Source organism: Mobula hypostoma, chromosome 22, assembly GCF_963921235.1.
Source record: "Mobula hypostoma chromosome 22, sMobHyp1.1, whole genome shotgun sequence".
Taxonomy (NCBI): domain Eukaryota; kingdom Metazoa; phylum Chordata; class Chondrichthyes; order Myliobatiformes; family Myliobatidae; genus Mobula; species Mobula hypostoma.
Window position 1 is genome coordinate 50,815,366 of NC_086118.1, and position 20,965 is coordinate 50,836,330.

Consider the following 20,965-nt stretch of genomic DNA (forward strand, 5'->3'; position numbering starts at 1 on the left):
ACTGTAGCAGTGAAGAATAGACATGAAGCTCTGACAGTGGAGAACACACAGTGGAGAAGCCGGCTGAAGTTTAAAAAGGCAGTGTGGATGTATCTAATGAAGTGATACTGAAAACAAAAAGAAGTGGACGACAGATGAAATTCTGGATCTAATGAAAGAAAGACAGAAAATCATGCCAAAGAACACCAACAAATATATAACCTTGAACAAAGAAATCAAGCAAAGATGTAAGGAAGTCAAAGAACAATGGATAACTGGAGAATGCGAAGAGGTAGAGAAACTGAAAACTTCTGGCAATATGCACAAGAAGGCACTAAATATTCTACATCTACTGGATGTCTGAAGGTAAAATATGGATCCATACTCATGGAAAAAGCAGATATACAGGCTAAATGGTCTGAATACATTGCTGACTTGTTTGAAGATACAAAAAGAGAGAAGCCAATAAATACTATTATGCAAGCAGCAGTGGGGAAAATGAAAACGAATCAGGCATTAGGACTGATGGCATTGCTATAGAAATGATTCAAGCACGGAAGATTTTGGGATTGAAAGGTTGACAGATTTGCTGAATGAGTATACGACAGCAGGAAAACACCAGAGGAAATTAACAAGTCAGTATTTATTGCTTTGCTGAAAAAAACATGGAGCAATTGAATGCAAGTTACAGCTCACAACTAGCTTGATGAGTTATGTTGTGAAATTCTTGCTACAAATCATTATGATGAAAGCAAGAGAAAACATGAAACTGGAGATTGAGCAAACAGAGGTGTGGAGAGGCATAAATAACATAACTGGCTTCAACCAGCCTAGCCGTAGAGCCGAATGCAGCCGTGAATGGGCTAATGAGTTAAACCAATTCTTCAATGGGTTTAACAACTGCCCTCCTGTTCATGCCCCCCTCAGCACACCAGTCCAACTGCCGAGGCACCTAATGCTCCCTCAGCACCAACACCTCTCTTCCTCTCTTCAGTTCAACACATGGATGAACAACACAGGCTACCCACTGTCTACATCCCCTCCTTGCCCTGTACCTGCCATCCACATCTCCATATACCAACTGCTGTCGTCTCGATCTTCACCTCCCTCAGCCCCCACCTTCCACCAACTCCCCAGTCACCATGGACTCACCTTCACCACTGAGCAGGTAAGGAAGGCTCTGGGGAAACTCAGATATGGCAAAGCATTGGTACCGGATGGTGTGAACCCCACGGCCCTGAAGGAGTGTGCTGAGCAGCTGTGTGGAGTTCTCCAGCGCATTTTCAATCTGAGTTTCAGGCTGGAAGGGGTCCCAACTGTGTGGAAACCATCATGCGTGGTCCCAGTACCCAAGAAGGGCCAGCCAAAAGCCTTGAATGTCTACCATCCAGTGGCCCTGACCTCACACATCATGATGACCCTAGAGAGGCTGGTCCTGACTCACCTCCAACCTCCGGCCAGATCAGCCCTCAATCCCTGCAGTTTGCCTACCAGGAGCACATTGGAGTCGACGGTGCTGTCATCTACCAGCTGAACAGAACCTACTCCCATTTGGATAGGCAGGGCAGCACTGTGAGGATCACGTTTTTGATGTCTCAAGCACCTTCAATACCATACAGCCCTCATTGCTGGGGGGGGGGGGGGAAGCTCCATTCATTTCAGGTTGGCACCTCCATTGTATCCTGGAAACTGGACCACCTGACTGGTACAGACCAGTTTGCACGGCTTCAGAGTTGTGTGTCAAACATGGCTAGAAGCAGCACTGGGACCCCACAGGGGAATTTATTGGCTCCCTTCCTGCTTACCCTGTATACCTCAGACTTTAGGTACAACACTGAGTCATATCATCTGCAGAAACTCTCTAATGACTCAGCAATAGTTGGGTATATAAAGGGAGGTCAGGAGAATAAATATTGGGCCCTGGTGGAGGACTTTGTCAAATGGTGCAAGCTGAATCATCTGCAGCTCAACATCAGTAAGACTAAGGAGATGGTGATGGACTTTAGGAAGATTAAGCCTGCACTGCTCCCTGTTATTGTTGATGGTGAGGGCATGGATATGGTGAGAACCTACAAGTACCTAGGGACGCACCTGGATGACAGATTTGAGTGGAGCACCAACATAGAGGCAGTGTACAAGAAGGGCCAGAATCGCCTCTACTTCCTGAGGAGATGGGTGATGCTGACAGGCTTAATAAACTGATTAGAAAGGCTGGCTCTGTTATAGGAGTCAAACTGGACACACTGAAAGCTGTGGTAGAACAATGGACCCTACGGAAAATCCTGGAAATTCTGGACAATGTTTCCCACCCTCTGCAAGCCACCTTTATAACTCCTTTGTTTGCATCTTCGGAAACAGCTCTATTTACATCTTTAATATCTCTATTTTCCCCTTTCAGGGTTCTTTTAAAGATCCTGACCTGGAGTTACACGCTGACTTTGGTTCTTTACGGGAATGGGACCCACTCTCGGGGTTTCACAGCTGGCTGTTATTCGATATGCCAAGGATGCAGCCTAAGAGATTAGCTCGCCTTTGGAGTTCCAGGATCTCGTGTTTCTGGAGACGGGCAGACCGAAGGTCGGTATCTCTGCAGGAATCCAATGTGTCGTGGGAGACGGAAGATCGAAAGCAGCAAGCTGGTTGCTGGCTATGTGCCAAGAGACCCAAGTTCTTTGGGCACAGTGCTCGGAAAAGCAACACAATGGACTTTAACATCGTAAATCAGTGGGTTGTTTGTTATGTCTCTCCTCTCGCTGTGCAACAGAGACACCTCTTTCTCCCTTATTAGGGAGAGAGAGCGAGCCTGTGGTATGTCGAATACCGGGTGAACAAGTAGTCTTTGGGGTACTACAAGTCTTTGTCTTTGCTGTGGGGTTCTAACATTTAACTGTCATTCATTCTTTGGGGGCATTCCTCTGTTTTCGTGGATGGTTGCAAAGAAAACATATTTCAGGATGGATATTGTATACATTTCTCTGACATTAAATGTACCTTTGAAACCTTTGAACTTTTAGTAATAAGACTTAAGACAACTGCGCTTCTCCAAACAGCGATATATGAGGTCAATCTTACCCTCGGCCTTTAGGCTCTATAATGCGCCAACCTATAGTTGGGGAAGTGATGACCCCCTCCTGTTAGACTGTAACCTATTTTTAACCTATTTTTTATTCCTTCTTACTCCTCTTCTAATATTTGTATATCTGCGCACTTGTAATACTACTGTGACACTGTAATTTGTAAAGTATCTATCTATCTATCTAACTAACTACAAGAAGACTAAATGTTTGGTTGTCACAAATACAGAAATTTGAACTGAAAGAAACAATTCAACAAATGTGGAAGTTCAATTATTTAGGGAGCACGATAACATCTGACAATAGGGCTGATGTTGAAATTAGGAGGAGGATTGGGGTTGCTGAATGTAGGCTTGAGCAAGATACTAAAGAATGACATAATTTCTTTGGGTATGAAACTCAAGAGTGTTGCGGTGCTACGTTCATTCCACACTAACATATGGAAGTGAATGCTGGACAATATCAAAGCAAAATGAGGGAAGACTCAAAGCTGCAGAAAAGTAATTTTTAAGAAGAATGATGAAAATATTGTGGAAGAACAGAGTGACGAACGAGGAAGTGTTGCGAAAAGCCGGAATAAGAAGAGAGCTGATATCATAAATCAGGAAACAGTAGATGGAATTTCTGGGACACGTACAGAGGAAGAAGCTTGAACATCTTGCAATGACGGGATAAACTGATGGAAGAAACAGTCGCAGTAGACAGTGCATGACGTTCATGAGTTACATAAGGGATGGACAGGCAAAAGTTCTGAAGAGCTTATTAGAACTTCTCAGATTAAAGATAGATGGAAGACCAGGATTGATGATGATGATGATTGCCTGCATCTTATCACATGGCACATAATGATGATGATGAACATCAGATATGTCATATCAGATGAGGCCAGTTTCAGGTGTTTTAACTTTCTAAGAACAATCTGATTAGAAAAGCTGGCTCCGTTATAGGAGTCAAATTGGACACACCGGAGGCTGTAGCAGAACAATGGACCCTGCAGAAAATCCTGGAAATTCTGGACAATGTTTCTCACCCTCTGCAAGCCACCTTGGCTGAACAGAGGAGCACTTCTAAGAAGAAATCTAAACCTCATAAAACTGGTCTCTTCTCATCTAAAGAGAGATACAGATTAGCTTTATTAGTCACAAGTACATTGAAACATACAATGAAATGCTTAGTCGAGAACCTCCACTCCATCTGTCAAAAGCGGAATTTCCCAGTGGCCAACTATTTTAACTCTTATCCCCATTCTGACATGTTGGTTCATGGCTTCCTCGTCTGCTACGATGAGGCCATTCTCTGGGTGGAGGAGCAACACCTCATATTTCATTTGGGTAGCCCCAACCTGATGGCACGAATATTGATCAACACACATAAAAGCTGCTGCCCTGCTGCATTCACCAGCAACTTTGATGTGTGTTGCTTGAAATTCCAGCATCTGCAGATTTCCTCGTGTTTGCACGAATATTGATTTTGCCTTCTGGTAAAAAAATATTTCCATTCCCCTCCCTTCTTCTTCTTTTCCCCACTTTAGCCTCTTACCTCTTCCCCTTGACTGCCTATCACCTCCCCTGGTGCCCTTCCTTTTTCCCTTTCTCCCATGGTCTACCCTCTTTTCCTACCAGATTCCTTCTTCTCCAGCCCTTTACCTTTCCTACTCACCTGGCTTCACCCATCACCTCCCAGCTTCCCTCCCCCCACCTTTTATTTCTGGTGTCTTCCCCCTTCCTTTCCAGTCCTGATGAAGGATCTTAGCCCAATATGTCAACTGTTTATTGATTTTCATAGATGCTGCCTGATCTAATGAGTTCCTCCAGCATATTGTGCGTGATACAGTGAAAAGCATTGTTGGCATCAAATAAAATCAGCAAGGATTGTGCTGGGCAGCCCACAAGTGTGGCCACACTTCCAGTGCCAACAGAGCATACCCATAACTCATTAACTCTAACCCTATGTCTTTCTGGAATGTGGGAGGAAACCGAAGAATCCAGAAGATGCCCAATTGGTACGAGGAGAACGAAGAAACTCCCTTCAGACAGAGACAGAAATGATACCATGATCCTAGAGCTGCGGTCTAAGGCATTACGCTTCCTGCTACATTACTGTGCCGGCCCCGTGGACAAATTTTAGGTGTTTTAAGCCCATCTGTTTATCAAATCACTTGTACAATTGCAACAAATAAAACATATTTGTTTTATCATGTCTAAAGATAGTTATGACTGTAATTTCCTAAGTTTACAACATCTTGCCAAACACCTGATGGCGTTTGCAACTAAGCGTCCGAATGATCCTCTGGCAAACTAGTATTGCTCAACATAATTAAGCAGTTGTTTGCAAAATTTCCCTTTCAATTAATTACATCAAGCTATGCCATTATTTTCTGCATTCAGAGGAAGTGGTTGGTATTCAGACCCTCAATTCACATTACCAACATTAAAACAAGTTCACGTATTCAAAACTTATGCACATATTTGATACTCAGCACATAACACTGACAATTGCACACTCACTTCTAGAATTCCACCCACTGAAGAGAATTAACTAAACCCTAAATATGATACTGAGCTTCCAAACAGACGTTAGTACCATGCTAAATATTCATTTTTCATGTAGAGGATGAATGGGAGGCAGCATAGTAATGCAATCCAGATAACTTGTACTTTTTTTAGCTGGAGTCAGAGAAACTTTGAGACGACTAGAACAAAAAAGCAAAGATGTAATGCTGAGGCTTTATAAAGCATTGGGCAGACCACATTTGGAGTACTGAGAGCAGTTCTGTGTACCGTATGTGGGCATTGGAGAGGGATGTGCTGGCATTGAAGAGGTTTATGAGAATGATCCAAGAAATGAAAGGGTTAATGTATGAGGTGCATTTGATCACTCTGGACCTGCAGTTGCTGGAGGTTAGAAGAATGAGGAGGAATCTCATTGAAACCCATCTAATATTGGGCCGTACCCTCCAAATATCCGGACCTGACTCTCAGTTTTTTTGCACTACCTTACTTTCCATTTTTCTATTTTCTAGTTATGATTTATAATTTAAATTTTTAATATTTACTAATTTTTACTATTTTAATATTTAATATTTGTAATCCAGGGAGCAGAAAGCGCAGAATCAAATATCGCTGTGATGATTGTACGTTCTAGCATCAATTGTTTGGCAACAATACAGTATAAAGTATAATATTGAAAGGCCAGATAGAGTGGATATGGAGAGGATGTTTCCAATAGTGGGGGAGCCTAGGACCAGAGGGCACAGTCTTAGAATACGAGGACGTTCCTTTAGAACAGAGATGAGGGATTTCTTCAGTCAGCGAGTAGTGAATCTGTGGAATTCATTGCCACAGAAGGCTGCGGAGGCCAAGTCATTAGGTATATTTAAAGTGGAGATTGATAAGTTCTTGAATAATAAGGGTGTCAAAAGTTACGCAAAAAGCAAGAGAATGGAGCTGAGAGGGATAATAAATTGGTCTTGATAGAATAGCGGAGCAGACACAACAGGCCAAATAGCCTAATTCTGTTCCTATGCCTTATGGTCTTGGGGATTTGAAATACAGGCAGGGAATACTGAATTTCAGTAGGCAAAGAGGTGACACATTATAGTTATCTAGCTCTATGTAGTACAGGCTCTCTACCTAATAAAGTGACCACTAAGCGTATGTCCGTGGTCTTTTGCTGCTGTTGCCCATCCATTTCAAGTTTGGACATGATGTGCATTTAGAGATGTTCTTCTGCACACCATGGCCATTCTCCTCTGACCTCTCTCACCCACAGAATTGCCACTCACTGGATGCCCTTTGTTTTTCACACCGTTCTCTGTAAACTGGACTGTGGTGCATGAAACTCTCAGGAGATCAGCAGTTTCTGAGATTACTCAAACCACCCCCTCTGGCACCAACAAGTATTCTATGATCAAAGTCACTTAGATCACATTTTTTCCTCATTCTAATGCTTGATCTGGTGAACCTGTTGACCATGTCTGCATGTTTTTAGGCACCGAGTTCCCTGATTAGATATTTGCACTAAAGAGCAGATGTATAGGTATACCTAATAAAATGGCTACTGAGTGTATATACATGAAGTGACAATTTCACCCAAAAACACTGAGCACTCGTCTTTTGAGTCACAAGACAGTGAAAACTGCATTACTGTTCTTGACTGAACTTGTTAGTGTATACAAATCAAATCTTCTCTTACACAATGCCAACACTTATATTTTAAGCTCATTCCATTATCAGAGTAAACGTTGAGCTCATAACTGTGCTAGCTAGTAACTGACTGCTCAACAAGGAGCCAGCCTGGATTCGATGGGCTCAATAGTTTTCTTCACTGCTGTAACGGGACCCCCAGCACCCAGTACATGCTCTCTTCTCACTGCTGCCATCAGGAAGGTAGTATGGAAGCCTGAGGACTCACACCACCAGGTTCAAGAACAGTTATTACTTCTCAACCATTAGGTTCTTGAACCAAAGGGGATAACATTGACTACAGCTCTGCCTTTAATGCCATCATTCCAAATAAACTGATTCCTAAGCTCCAGAACCTGGGCCTCAGCACTCAGATCTGCTGCTGGATCTTCAACTTCCTCACAGACAGGACCCAGGCTGTAAAAATAGGGGACAAGCTCTCCTCTACGATCACTCTGAGCACCGGTGCCCCACAAGGCTGTGTACTCAGCCCCTGCTGTACTCACTGTACACCCATGATTGTGCAGCCAAGTTTCCATCGAACTCAATTTATAAGTTTGCTGATGACTCCACAATTATAGGCTGTATCTCGGGCAACGAAGAGTTTGAGTACAGAGAGGAAATTAAGAACCTGGCGGCATGATGCGAAGACAATAACCTATCCCTCAATGTCAGCAAGACGACGGAATTGGTTGTTTACTTCAGAAGGAGTAGCAGACCACACGACCCCATTTACATCGGTGATGCGCAAGTGGAACAGGTCAAAAGCTTTAAGTTCCTCGGGGCCAATATCACAAATGGCCTGACTTGGTCCAACCAAGCAGAGTCCACTGCCAAGAAGGCCCACCAGTGCCTTTACTTCCTGAGAAAACTAAAGAAATTTGGCCTGTCCCCTAAAACCCTCACTAATTTTTATAGATGCACCGTAGAAAGCATTCTTCTAGGGTGCATCACAACCTGGTATGGAAGTTGTCCTGTCTAAGACCGGAAGAAACTGCAGAAGATCGTGAACACAGCCCAGCACATCACACAAACCAACCTTCCGTCCTTGGACTCAATTTACACCGCACGCTGTCGGAGCAGTGCTGCCAGGATAATCAAGGACACAACCCACCCAGCCAACACACTTTTCGTCCCTCTTCCCTCCGGGAGAAGGCTCAGGAGCTTGAAGACTCGTATGGCCAGATTTGGGAACAGCTTCTTCCCAACTGTGATAAGATTGCTGAACGGATCCTGACCCGGATCTGGGCCGAACCCTCCAAATATCCGGACCTGCCTCTCGGTTTTTTTGCACTACCTTACTTCCCCTTTTCTATTTTCTATTTATGATTTATAATTTAAATTTTTAATATTTACTATCAATTTGTACTCCAGGGAGTGCGGAGCGCGACGCGCAAAATCAAATATCGCTGTGATGATTGGACGTTCTAGTATCAATTGTTTGGCGACAAGTATAAAGTATAACTTTACCCAACTTCATTTGTCCATTCACTGAAATGTTCCCACAACCTATGGATTCACTTTCAAGGAATCTTCATGTCATGTTTTCCATGTTTATTGCTTATTTATTAATTATTAGTAGTATTTCTTTCTGTTTGCATTGGCAAAGTTTGTTATCTTTTGCACACTGGTTAAATGTCCAAGTTTCTGCAGTCTATCATTGATTCTGTTATGGATTTATTGAATTTGCCTGCAAGAAAATGAAACTCAGGGTTGCATACAGGGGTATCAGAAAGCTTGTGAACCTGTAGAACTTTCTTTATTTATACATAAATATGATCTAAAATGTGATCAGATCTTCACACAGGTCCTAAAACTAGATAAAGAGAACCCAATTAAATAAATAACACAAGAAACATTGTACTTTTTCCATTTATTAATAGAGAAAAGTGATCCAATATTACATGTATTTGTTGGAAAAAGCATATGAACCTTTGCTTTCAGTAAGTGGTATGACCCCCTTGTACAGCAATAATGTCAACCAAATGTTTTCAGTAACTGTTCTGCACATCAGTTTGGAAGAATTTTAGGCCATTCCACCTTACAAAGCTGCTTCAACTCCGGGATGTTGGTGGGCACCTTGCATAGACTGCTTGTTTCAGGTTCTTTCACAGCATTTCTATAGGATTAAGGTCAAGACTTTGACTTGGCCATTCATAAACCACTCTGTTGTTGAATTGTTCTTGTCTTTCAGATCAATGTCTTGTTGCATTATCCAACTTCTATTAAGCTTCAGATGATGGACTGCTATCCTGACATTCCACTGTAAAATGCCTTGATAAAATTTTGAATTCATTGCTCTCTCAACAATTGCAAGTTGTCCAGGCCCTGAGGCAGCAAAGCAGCCACAAACCACAATGCTCCTTCCACCAGGCTTCACAGTTGTGATGAGATTTTGGTGTTGGTGTGCAGTTCCCTTCTCCCTCCAAACAGCAGTATTCATTTCTGCCCAAAAGTTCAACTTTTGTCTCATCTGTCCAGAACATTGTCCCAGAAACATTGTAGAACATCCAGGTGGTCTTTTTGCAAACTTGAGATAGAACATAGAACATAGAAATTTATAGCACATTACAGGCTCTTCGGCCCACAATGTTGTGCCAACCACGTAATCTACTCTAGAGACTGCCTAGAATTTCCCTGGCACATAGCCCTCTATTTTTCTAAGCTCCATGTACCTATCTAAGAGGCTCTTAAAAGACTCTATTGTATCTGCTTCCACCACCGCTGCCAGCAGTGCATTCCACGCACCCACCACTCTCTGTGTGAAGAACTTATCCCTGACATCTCGTCGGTACATAGGAGATTAGTGGGCAAAATTAGGGCACATGGTATTGGGGGCAGAGTATTGACATGGATTGAAAATTGGCTGGCTGACAGAAAACAAAGAGTAGCGATTCATGGGTCCCTTTCGGAACCGCAGGCGGTGACCAGTGGGGTACCGTAGGGTTCAGTGCGGGGACCACAGCTGTTTACAATATATATTAATGATTTAGATGAGAGAATTAAAAGTAACATTAGCAAATTTGCCGATGACACAAAGCTGGGTGGCAGTGTGAAATGTGAGGAGGATGTTATGAGAATGCAGGGTGACTTGGACAGGCTGGGTGAGTGGGCTGATGCATGGCAGATGCAGTTTAATGTGGATAAACCTGAGGTTATCCACTTTGATGGTAAGAACAGGAAAGCAGATTATTATCTAAATGGAGTCAAGTTAGGAAAAGGGGAAGTACAACGAGATCTAGGTGTTCTTGTACATCAGTCACTGAAACCAAACATGCAAGTACAGCAGGCTGTGAAGAAAGCTAATGGCATGCTGGCCTTCATAACAAGGAGAATGGAGTATAAGAGCAAAGAGGTCCTTCTGCAGCTGTACAGGGCCCTGGTGAGACCACACCTGGAGTACTGTGTGCAGTTTTGGTCTCCAAATTTGAGGAAGGACATTCTTGCTATTGAGGGAGTGCAGTGTAGGTTCCCAAGGTTAATTCCCGGGATGGCGGGACTGTCATATGTCGAAAGATTGGAGCGACTGGGCTTGTATACTCTGGAATTTAGAAGGCTGAGAGGGGATCTTATTGAAACATATAAGATTATTAAGGGAGTGGATACGCTGGAGGCAGGAAGCATGTTCCCACTGATAGGTGAGTTCAGAACCAGAGGCCACAGTTTAAGAATAAGGGGTAGGCCATTTAGAACAGAGTTGAGGAAAAACTTTTTCACCCAGAGAGTGGTGGATGTACAGAATGCTCTGCCCCAGAAGGCTGTAGAGGCCAAGTCTCTGGATGGTTTCAAGAAAGAAATGGATAGAGCTCTTAAAGATAGCGGAATCAAAGGTTATGGGGATAAGGCAGGAACTGGATACTGACTGTGGATGATCAGCTATGATCAAAGTGAATGGCAGTGCTGGCTCGAAGGGCCAAATGGCCTACTTCTGCACCTATTGTCTATTGTCTACTGGTACCTGTTAACAAGCACCTTAAAGCTATGGCCCCTCGTGTTAGCCATTTCAGCACTGGGAAAAAGACTCTAGCTATCCAAATAATCAACGCCCCTCATCATCTTGTTCACCTCTCATCCTCAGTCACTCCAAGGAGAAAAGGCCAAGTACACTCAACCAACACTCATAAGGTACGCTCTCCAATCCAGGCAACATCTTTGTAAATCTCCTCTGCACTCTCCCTATAGTATCCACATCCTTCCTGTAGCGAGGTGACCAGAACTGAACACAGTACTCCAAGTGGGGTCAGACCAAGGACATATATAACTGTAACAATACTTCACGGGTCTTGAACTCAATCCCATGGTTGATGAATGCCAACACACCATACGCCTTCTTAACAACACTGTAAACCTGCGCAGCAGCTTTGAATGTCCTATCGACAGGGACCCCAAGATCTCTCAGTTACTCCATCCTGCCAAGGGTCTTACCATTTATATTATATTCTGTCTTCAAATGGACCTACCAAAATGAACCACTTCACACTTATCTGGGATGAAGTCCATCTGCCACTTTTCAGCCCAGTTCTGCATCCTATCGATGTCCCATTGTAACCTCTGACAACCCTTCAGACTATCCACAACACCCCCAACCTTCGTGTCATCAGCAAACTTACTAACCCAGCCTTCTAATTCTTCATCCAGGTCATTTATAAAAATCACAAAGAGGAAGGGTCCCAGAACAGATCCTTGCAGAACACCTTTGGTCACCAACCTCCATACAAAATACAAACAATCTACTATCACCCTTTGCTTTCTGTGGGCAAGCCAGTTCTGGATCCACAAAGCAAGGTCTCCTTGGAACCTATGCCTCCTTACTTTCTGAAGGAGCCTTGCATGGGGAATCTTATAACACGACATCCACTGCTCTACCTTCAATGTGTTTTGTTACTTCCTCAAAGAATTCAATCAGACTCGTAAGGCACGATCTGCCCTTGACAAAGCCATGCTGACTATACCTAATCAGATTATGTCTCTCCAAATGCTCATAAATCCTGCCTCTCAGGATCTTCTCCATCAACTTGCTCACCACTGAAGTCAAACTCACTGGTCTATAATTTCCTGAGTTATCTCTACTCCCTTTCTTGAACAAGGGAACAACATTTGCAACCCTCCAATCCTCTGGTACTTCTTCCGCCCCTATTGATGACAGAAAGATCATTGCAAGAGGCTCAGCAATCTCCTCCCTTGCTTCCCACAGAAGTGTGGGGTATCCAGTCCCGGTGACTTATCTAGCTTAATGCTTTTCAAAAGCTCCAGCACATCCTCTTTCTTAATGTCTATATGCTCAAGTGTTTCAGTCCACTGTAAGTCATCCCCGCAATTGCCAAGGTCTTTTTCCCTGGTGAATACTGAAGTAAAGTACTCATTAGGTAACCTCTGCTACCTCCTCCCACTCCATGCACACATTTCTACTATTGCACCTGACAGGTCCTATTCTCAAGCCACTCATCCTCTTACTCTTCACATACTTGCAGAATTTCTTGGGGTTTTCCTTAATCCTGCTCACCAAGGCCTGCTCATGGCCCCTCCGTGCTTGGACCATTGCTGTTCATTTTGTATATGAACGATATATGTATGGTCTCTCAGACATTAAAATGTACGTTATTTGCTGATGATTTTGTATATTTTGTAGTGGGGAACATCTGAAACAACTTTTGGATACAGTGGAGAAAGAACTAAAAATTATAAAGAAATGGTTTGATACTAACGAGTTATCACTGAATCTAAATAAAACTAAATTCATAATATTTGGAAACCATGTACCAAACTCATATAGTAAACTTAGAATAAATGATGTTGAAATTGATAAGGTATCTAAAACAAAATTTTTAGGAGTGGTAATAGATAATAAATTAAGCTAGAAACCACATATAAATTATGTCAAAGCAAAAATGTCAACATCTACTGTAATACTGTACAAAGCGCAAAACTTCTTAAATCAGGAATCTTTGTATACATTATACTGTTCATTTATAGTCCCATACATGACTTACTGAGCAGAGGTATGGAGAAATACATACAAAACATATACAAACTCAATTTTTCTACTCCAAAAGTAAGTCATACCAATTGTAAATAAGACAAGTTATTATGAGCCAACCAATCCACTATTTATTCAACTAATCACTTTAAAATTCAGAGATTTCGTAATTTTAAAATAATACAAATTATGTATAAAGTAAAAAATGGACAGCTACCACAAAGTATCCAAAGGTTGTTTAAAATGAGAGGAAGTCAACATGATTTGAGAAGAACGTGTATATTTCAAAAACAAAGGATAAGAACAAATGTAAAAAATCATTGTATTTCAGTCAGAGGGGTGAATCTATAGAACAGTTGTAGTGAGAATTTAAAAACATGCACAAGTTTAAAAAATTATTTAAAAATAATTTAATGAACAAATACAAAATACATGATTTAAAATGAATGGGAGTAATGTAAATAAATGATACATGATACTTGGAATTGGATTTTGTGTTAAAAGATTATGAAATTTTTTGTTTTGATGTTATGATTGATGCCAAATACGTTGTTGTATTACTAAGAGGGATAGGTAATAATAAGCTGTAGCTTCGGCCAACACCTTTTCAGTCTGTTTTAAAGAATATCTATGCTTTTTTTGTTGTAATTTTGTCTTATGAAATCATTATTGACAATGTTTTTTGTTGTTTGTACTGACCAAAGTAAATTTCATTCATTCCTAATTCCATTCTTAAGCTCCTTCCTAGCAACCTTGTAATTTTCTAGAGCTATAACAGTACCTAGTTTCTTGAACCTTTCATAAGCTTTTATTTTCTTCTTAACCAGATTTTCTATATACTTTGTACATTTCCCAATACCAGGTCAAGTACAGCCTCTCCTCTAGTTGGCTTATCTACATATTGCATCAGGAAACCTTTCTGAATACACCTAACAAACTCCACCCCATCTAAACCCCTTGCACTCAGGAGATGCCAATCAATATTAGGAAAGTTAAAATCTCCCATCACAACAACCCTACTATTATTGCACCGTTCCAGAATCTGCCCCTTGATATCCCTGTTACTTTTGGAGGGGCTATAAAAGACAGACAGTAGAGTTATTGCCCCTTTCCTGTTTCTGACTTCCACCCACACTGACTCAATAAACAATCCCTCCATGACTTCCTCCTTTTCTGCAGCTGTGAAACTATCCCTAATTAACAATGCCATGCCCCCACTTCGTTTGCCTCCCGCTCTGTTCTTTTTGAAACATCTAAAGCCCGGCACACTCAGCAGCCATTCCTGCTCCTGAGACATCCAAGTCTGTGTAATGGCCACGATGTCACAGTTCCATGTATTGATCCACGCTCTAAGTTCATCCACCTTGTTTATGATACTCTTTGCAATAAAATAGACACATCTCAAACCATCAGGCTGAGTGCATCTTTGCTCTAACATCTGCCGATCCTTCTTCAAAAACTCCCTACAAGCTGTGTCTACTTGTGCTCCAACCTTCCCATCCTCTGCCTCTTCACTTCAGTTCCCATCCCTCTGCAAATCTAGTTTCAACCTTCCCCAATAGCATTGGCTAACGTCCCGACCAGGATCCCTCCCCGGTAGCATTGGCAAACCTCCCAACCAGGATATTGGTCTCCCCCCACACTGCCCCCCTCCCCGGATTCAAGTGCAACCCATCCTTTTTGTACAGGTCATACCTGCCCCAGAAGAGGTCCCAATGATCCAAAAATCTGAATCCCTACACCCACTCTAATCCTTCAACCACACATTTATCCTCCACCTTATTCTATTCCTATACTGTCACGTGATACAGGCAGCAATCCCACAATTACTACCTTTGAGGTCTTGCTTCTTCGCTTCCTTCCTAACTCCCAGTATTTTGCTTTCAGGACTTCCTCCCTTTTTCTACCTATGTTGGTATGCAAAAGTTTGGGCACCCCTGGTCAAAATTTCTTTTATTGTGAATAGTTAAGTGAGTCGATGATGAACTGATCTCCAAAAGTCATAAAGTTAAAGATAAAACATTCTTTTCAACATTTTAAGCAAGATTAGTGTATTATTTTTGTTTTGTACAATTTTAGAGTGGAAAAACAAAAGGAGCACCATGTGAAAGTTTGGCCACCCCAAGAGATTTGAGCTCTCAGATAACTTTTACCAAGGTCTCAGACCTTAAATAGCTTGTTAGGGCTATGGCTTGTTCACAATCATTGTTAGGAAAGGCCAGGTGATGCAAATTTCAAAGCTTTATAAATACCCTTTCTCGTCAAAACTTGTCCCAACAATCAGCAGCCAAGAGCTCCTCTAAGCAACTGCCTAGCACTCTGAAAATGTTCAATCTTCAATCTTCCATCCTTGGACTCACTTTACACTGCACGTTGTCGAAGCAGTGCTGCCAGGATAATCAAGGACACGACCCACCCAGCCAACACACTTTTCGTCCCTCTTCCCTCCGGGAGAAGGCTCAGGAGTTTGAAGACTCGTACGGCCAGATTTGGGAACAGCTTCTTTCCAACTGTGATAAGACTGCTGAACAGATCCTGGTCCGGATCTGGGCCATACCCTCCAAATATCCGGACCTGCCTCTCGGTTTTTTTGCACTACCTTACTTTCCATTTTTCTATTTTCTATTCATGATTTATAATTTAAATTTTTATATTTACTAATTTTTACTATTTTTAATATTTAATATTTGTAATCCATGGAGTGGGAAGCGCAGAATCAAATATCGTTGTGATGATTGTATTGTTCTAGTATCAATTGTTTGGCGACAATAAAGTATAAAGTAAAGTAAATTAAAATAAATGATGCCCACAAAGTAGGAGAGGCTACAAGAAGATAGCAAAGTGTTTTCAGGTGGCCGTTTCCTCAATTCGTAAAGTAATTAAGACATGGCAGTTAACAGGAACAGTGGAGGTCAAGTTGAGGTCTGGAAGACTAAGAAAGCTTTCCGAGAGAACTGCTCGTAGGATTGCTAGAAAGGCAAATCAAAACCCCAGTTTGACTGCGAAAGACCTTCAGGAAGATTTAGCAGACTCTGGAGTGGTGGTGCACTGTCCTACTGTGCAGCAACACCTACACAAATATGACCTTCATGGAAGAGTCATCAGAAGAAAACCTTTCCTGCGTCCTCACCAAAAAATTCAGCGTCAGAAGTTTGCAAAGGAACATCTAAACAAGCCTGATGCATTTTGGAAACAAGTCCTGTGGACTGATGAAGTTAAAATAGAACTTTTTGGCCCCAATGAGCAAAGGTATGTTTGGAGAAAAAAGGGTGCAGAATTTCATGAAAAGAACACCTCTCCAACTGTTAAGCACGGGGGTGGATCGATCATGCTTTGGGCTTGTGTTGCAGCCAGTGGCATGGGGAACATTTCACTGGTAGAGGCAAGAATGAATTCAATTAAATACCAACAAATTCTGGAAGCAAACATCACACCGTCTGTAAAAAAAAAGAAAGCTGAAGATGAAAAGAGAATGGCTTCTACAACAGGATAATGATCCTAAACACACCTCAAAATCCACAATGGACTACATCAAGACGCGCAAGCTGAAGGTTTTGCCATGGCCCTCACAGTCCCCCAACCTAAACATCATCGAAAATCTGTGGATAGACCTCAAAAGAGCAGTGCATGCAAGACGGCCTAAGAATCTCACAGAACTAGAAGCCTTTTGCAAGGAAGAATGGGCAAAAATTCCCCAAACAAGAATTGAAAGACTCTTAGCTGGCTACAGAAAGCGTTCACAAGCTGTGATACTTGCCAAAGGGGGTGTTACTAAGTAGTGAACATGCAAGGTGCCCAAACTTTTGCTTTGGGCCCTTTTCCTTTTTTGTTATTTTGAAACTGTAAGAGATGGAAATAAGAAAGTAATCTTGCTTAAAATATTAAAGAAATGTGTCATCTTTAACTTTATGCCTTTTGGAAATCAGGTCATCTTTTACTCACTTAGCTATTCACAGTAACATAAATTTTGACCGGGGTGTCCAAATTTTTGCATGCCACTGTATGCTGTTGGTACCAATATGTACCACGAGCTCCGGATGTTCACCCTCCCATTTCAGGGTATTGTGGATGCGCTCAACAACATCACAAATGCTGGCACCTGGGAAGCAAACTACCATCCTGGTTTCTTTTTCACGTCCACAGAACCGCCATCTATGATGTGCAGCAATGTTTTTCTTGGAGAGCAGTGGTTTTCCCTGTGGTGTCCTTCCATGAATACCATTCTTGTTCAGTGTTTCTCTTATAGTGGACACATGAACAGAGACTTTAGCAAGTTCCAGAGATTTCTGCAGGTCTTTTACTGTTACCCTTCAGTTCTTTTTCACCTCGTTCAGCATTGCACATTCTGCCCTTGGTGTGATCTTTGCAGGACGCCCTGTCCTCAGGAGACAAGCAACAGCACTGAGATTCCTCCATTTGTAAACAATTTCTCTTACTATGACTGATGAATACTCAGGTCTTTAGAAATATTTTTCTAGCCTTTTCCAGCTCCATGCATTTCTACAATTCTTCTTCCAAGGTCCTCTGAAAGTTGTTTTGATCAAGGCAAAGTACACATAAACAGATCTTTCTTGAGAAGAGCAGGCTCTGTCAGTAACCTGACTTTGTGTTTTTTATATATAAATAAATATATAAAGGCGGGACACCTCTACAACCCACACCTCCAATCTCATCTCATTGATTGGAACACCTGACTCCAAATAACTTCTGTGAAGGCATTACCCCAGAGGTTCACATACCTTTTTCAACAAATACATGTAATGTTGGATTAATTTTCTCAATAAATAAATGAACAAGTATAATGGTTTTGTGTTATTTATTCAATTAGGTTCTCCTTATCTAGTTTTAGGACTTACATAAAGATCTTATCACATTCTAGGTCATATTCACGCAGAAATAGAGAAAATTCTACAGGGTTCACAAACTTTCTAGCACCACAGTATGATGACATTGCTGTACTTTGACAATAAATTTATTTTGAACTTTAGTCCAAAGCAGTAAATCATTTTGTTTTGCTGGGGGGATTTCTGCTGTTGGCCAATAAAGTTCAACCCTGAGCCCAAAAGCTCTATCCTTCTTATTGGAAATATACATTGGATCAACTTGTTCCAAAAAAAACCCTCGAACTGGAATTTTATATAGAGATACAGCACAGTAATAATCCTTTGTATTGAAATCTGGTATTCCCTTTAATATACATCAATAAAGCTAGTCTAAACAGGAATAACATGTTCATAAACATGTTTATAACTTTATCAGCTTTATAACTGGCTGATCAGACTAGGATTTAAAACTAATCTTATTTCCACTAATATTGAAAATAGTGAACTTACTTAAGAGATGTTGCTTTCTGGTTAGAGCTTTTTGGAGTCAAGGGCTTGTCAACAGTTGAGTAGTTGTTGTGCAACATTGTAGTGACAGAATTCCCAACAGTTCCCTTGTTGCTCCTAAAAGCAAAACAAGGATGATTTATTCCACAAAGAAAGCTACAGCATAGCCAAATTAGGATACAAATATTCGTCCATGAACTGGATCTAAACTACATCTACATTCATTACTCAGTTAAGCAAACTCAAATACTTTTGTTTGGGGTATGTTTTAGAACAGTACAACACAGGAAGAGGCCCCTTTGCCCTCAGTGCTTCACCAGACCATGATGCCATCTGCCTGCCCATGATCCATATCTCTCCATTCCCAGCCTGTTCATGTGCCGGTGCAAATGCCTCTTAAAAGTTGCTAACACCTCTCCTAGCAGTGTGCTCCAAGACCTACCACTCAGTCTTTAAAAAAAACTGATCTTGTAAATATCAATTAGAGTTTCCCCCTCTCACCTTAACGCCCTCTGGTACTTGAATGTCTCACTATTTCTTACAGAGCAGTAAAGCAGTAGTTGTGGGAATTAGTTGAAATAGACTGGAGATGGCAGCAATTCCAATGTAGAAGTGGGAGAAAAGTACAATCTTTTGTCTTCTCTGCCCTGAATTAAACTTCCTCTCATTTGGCAAGTGGCAGCAGCATTGTTAAAACACTATGACCCAACTCCTTCCTTGAGTAGTGAACTCCACAGTTTTGATTCAGTGACAATGAAGGAACTCGGAATATATTTCAAAGTCAATTCCATGAAACATTTTTCCTTGCTGTAATAAATAGAATAACCAGTAACTTTAATTATAAACTTCAATGATCAGGCTGCTCACACATCTTCAGAGCTTGGTGGTCTGTAGTTAATATTGTAAAATAAGCAGGCTGCCAATGTATTTACAAGCTCCCACAAACAGATGAGTGACAAAACGAAATAATCTGTGCTAGAGATGTTGAATGAAGGTATAAATATTGGCTGATGTCTCTGGATATGATGGTTGTTCCTCTTAAATAGAACCATCAATATTTAGTGCCCATTAAGAAAGCAGATGGGACATGTTTTAAAAATCTTGTCTAAAAGATGGTATCTTTAGCACCATATTATCCCCAAGAATTGCATCACCCCAAATCTTTTTCTCAAATGAAGGCTGTAAACTTACACTTTGGCACTCATAAGTCTGTGAAGTGCTACAAAGTGAAGACACAGTTGGCATTGCAATAAGTGAAATCTATGTTATTAATTATAAAGGCTTCATATCATGAAGCTTGTTGAAGGAAAGCTTCACAGCAGTTACTGGTACAGATAGAATAAATACTGGAAGTAGATAACCAGGGGGCAGGCACTTCCAGAAAACTGACAAGAATATCCAGGGACAAAAAAAAAGATTTTATTTTACACAGAGAGAGTTGCGAACTCAAATGCCCTAATTGAACACATAGTGGAAGCACATTCAAATGCAATGCTTGAAATCTACAGGAAATAGCAGGGCAATGGGACCAGTAAATGGTGAGTTGGATAACCTCCGAATAGGTTAGCACGAATCCTCCCCTCGTCTGCTGCATAATTGTATGCATTTAAATAACAATGTGATTCACCTACTCAACCAATTTACAGTACATATCAGCACCTTGCATTGAAGACATTGGGCAAAAATCAATCATGACATCATTCATTTCTTAACTTTTTTAGATTTCAAGTAAACTTGAAGGGTAAGTCAGTTTGCACAGTTAGAAATATTTTGAGTATGTGACTAAACACATTGATGAAGGTAGAGCAGTAGACGTAGTGTATATGGATTTCAGTAAGGCATTTGATAAGGTGCCCCATGCAAGGCTTATTGAGAAAGTCAGGAGGCATGGGATCCAAGAGGAAATTGCTTTGTGGATCTAGCACTGGCTTGCCCACAGAAGGCAAAGAGTGGTTATAGAGGGGTCATATTCTGCATGGAGGTCGGTGACCAGTGATATGCCTCAGTGATCTGTTCTGGGACCCCTACTCTTCGTGATTTATAACTGACTTGGATGAGGAAGTGGAGGGATGGGTTAGTAAATTTGCTAATGACACAAAGGTTGGAGGTGTTGTGGATAGTGTGGAGTGCTGTCAGAGGTTACAGAGGGACATTGATAGGATGCAAAACTGGGCTGAGAAGTGGCAGATGGAGTTCAACCTAGCTAAGTGTGAGGTGGTTCATTTTGGTAGGTCAAATATAATGGCAGAATATAGTATTAATGGTAAGACTCTCGGCAATGTGGAGGATCAGAGGGATCTTGGGGTCCATAGGATACTCAAAGCTGCTGTGCAGGTTGACTCTGTGGTTAAGAAGGCATACAGTGCATTGGCCTTCATCAATCATGGGATTGAGTTTAAGAGCCAAGAGGTAATGTTGCAG

General features: G+C 41.5%; 1 protein-coding gene across 7 annotated transcripts in view; it reads right to left on the minus strand.

Moving 5' to 3' along the window:
- Nucleotides 1–20,965, minus strand: part of cep131 (centrosomal protein 131) — a 147,485-nt gene that overhangs the window by 93,476 nt on the left and 33,044 nt on the right. For all 7 annotated transcript variants that reach the window (XR_010015784.1, XM_063030546.1, XM_063030549.1 and 4 more), the window contains exon 6: nt 18,548–18,661. Coding sequence is in view for 6 of the 7 variants with exons in the window: in XM_063030546.1 (XP_062886616.1) it covers nt 18,548–18,661 (114 nt within the window). In the remaining variant the exon portion in view is untranslated. The remainder of the gene's footprint in view (nt 1–18,547; nt 18,662–20,965) is intronic.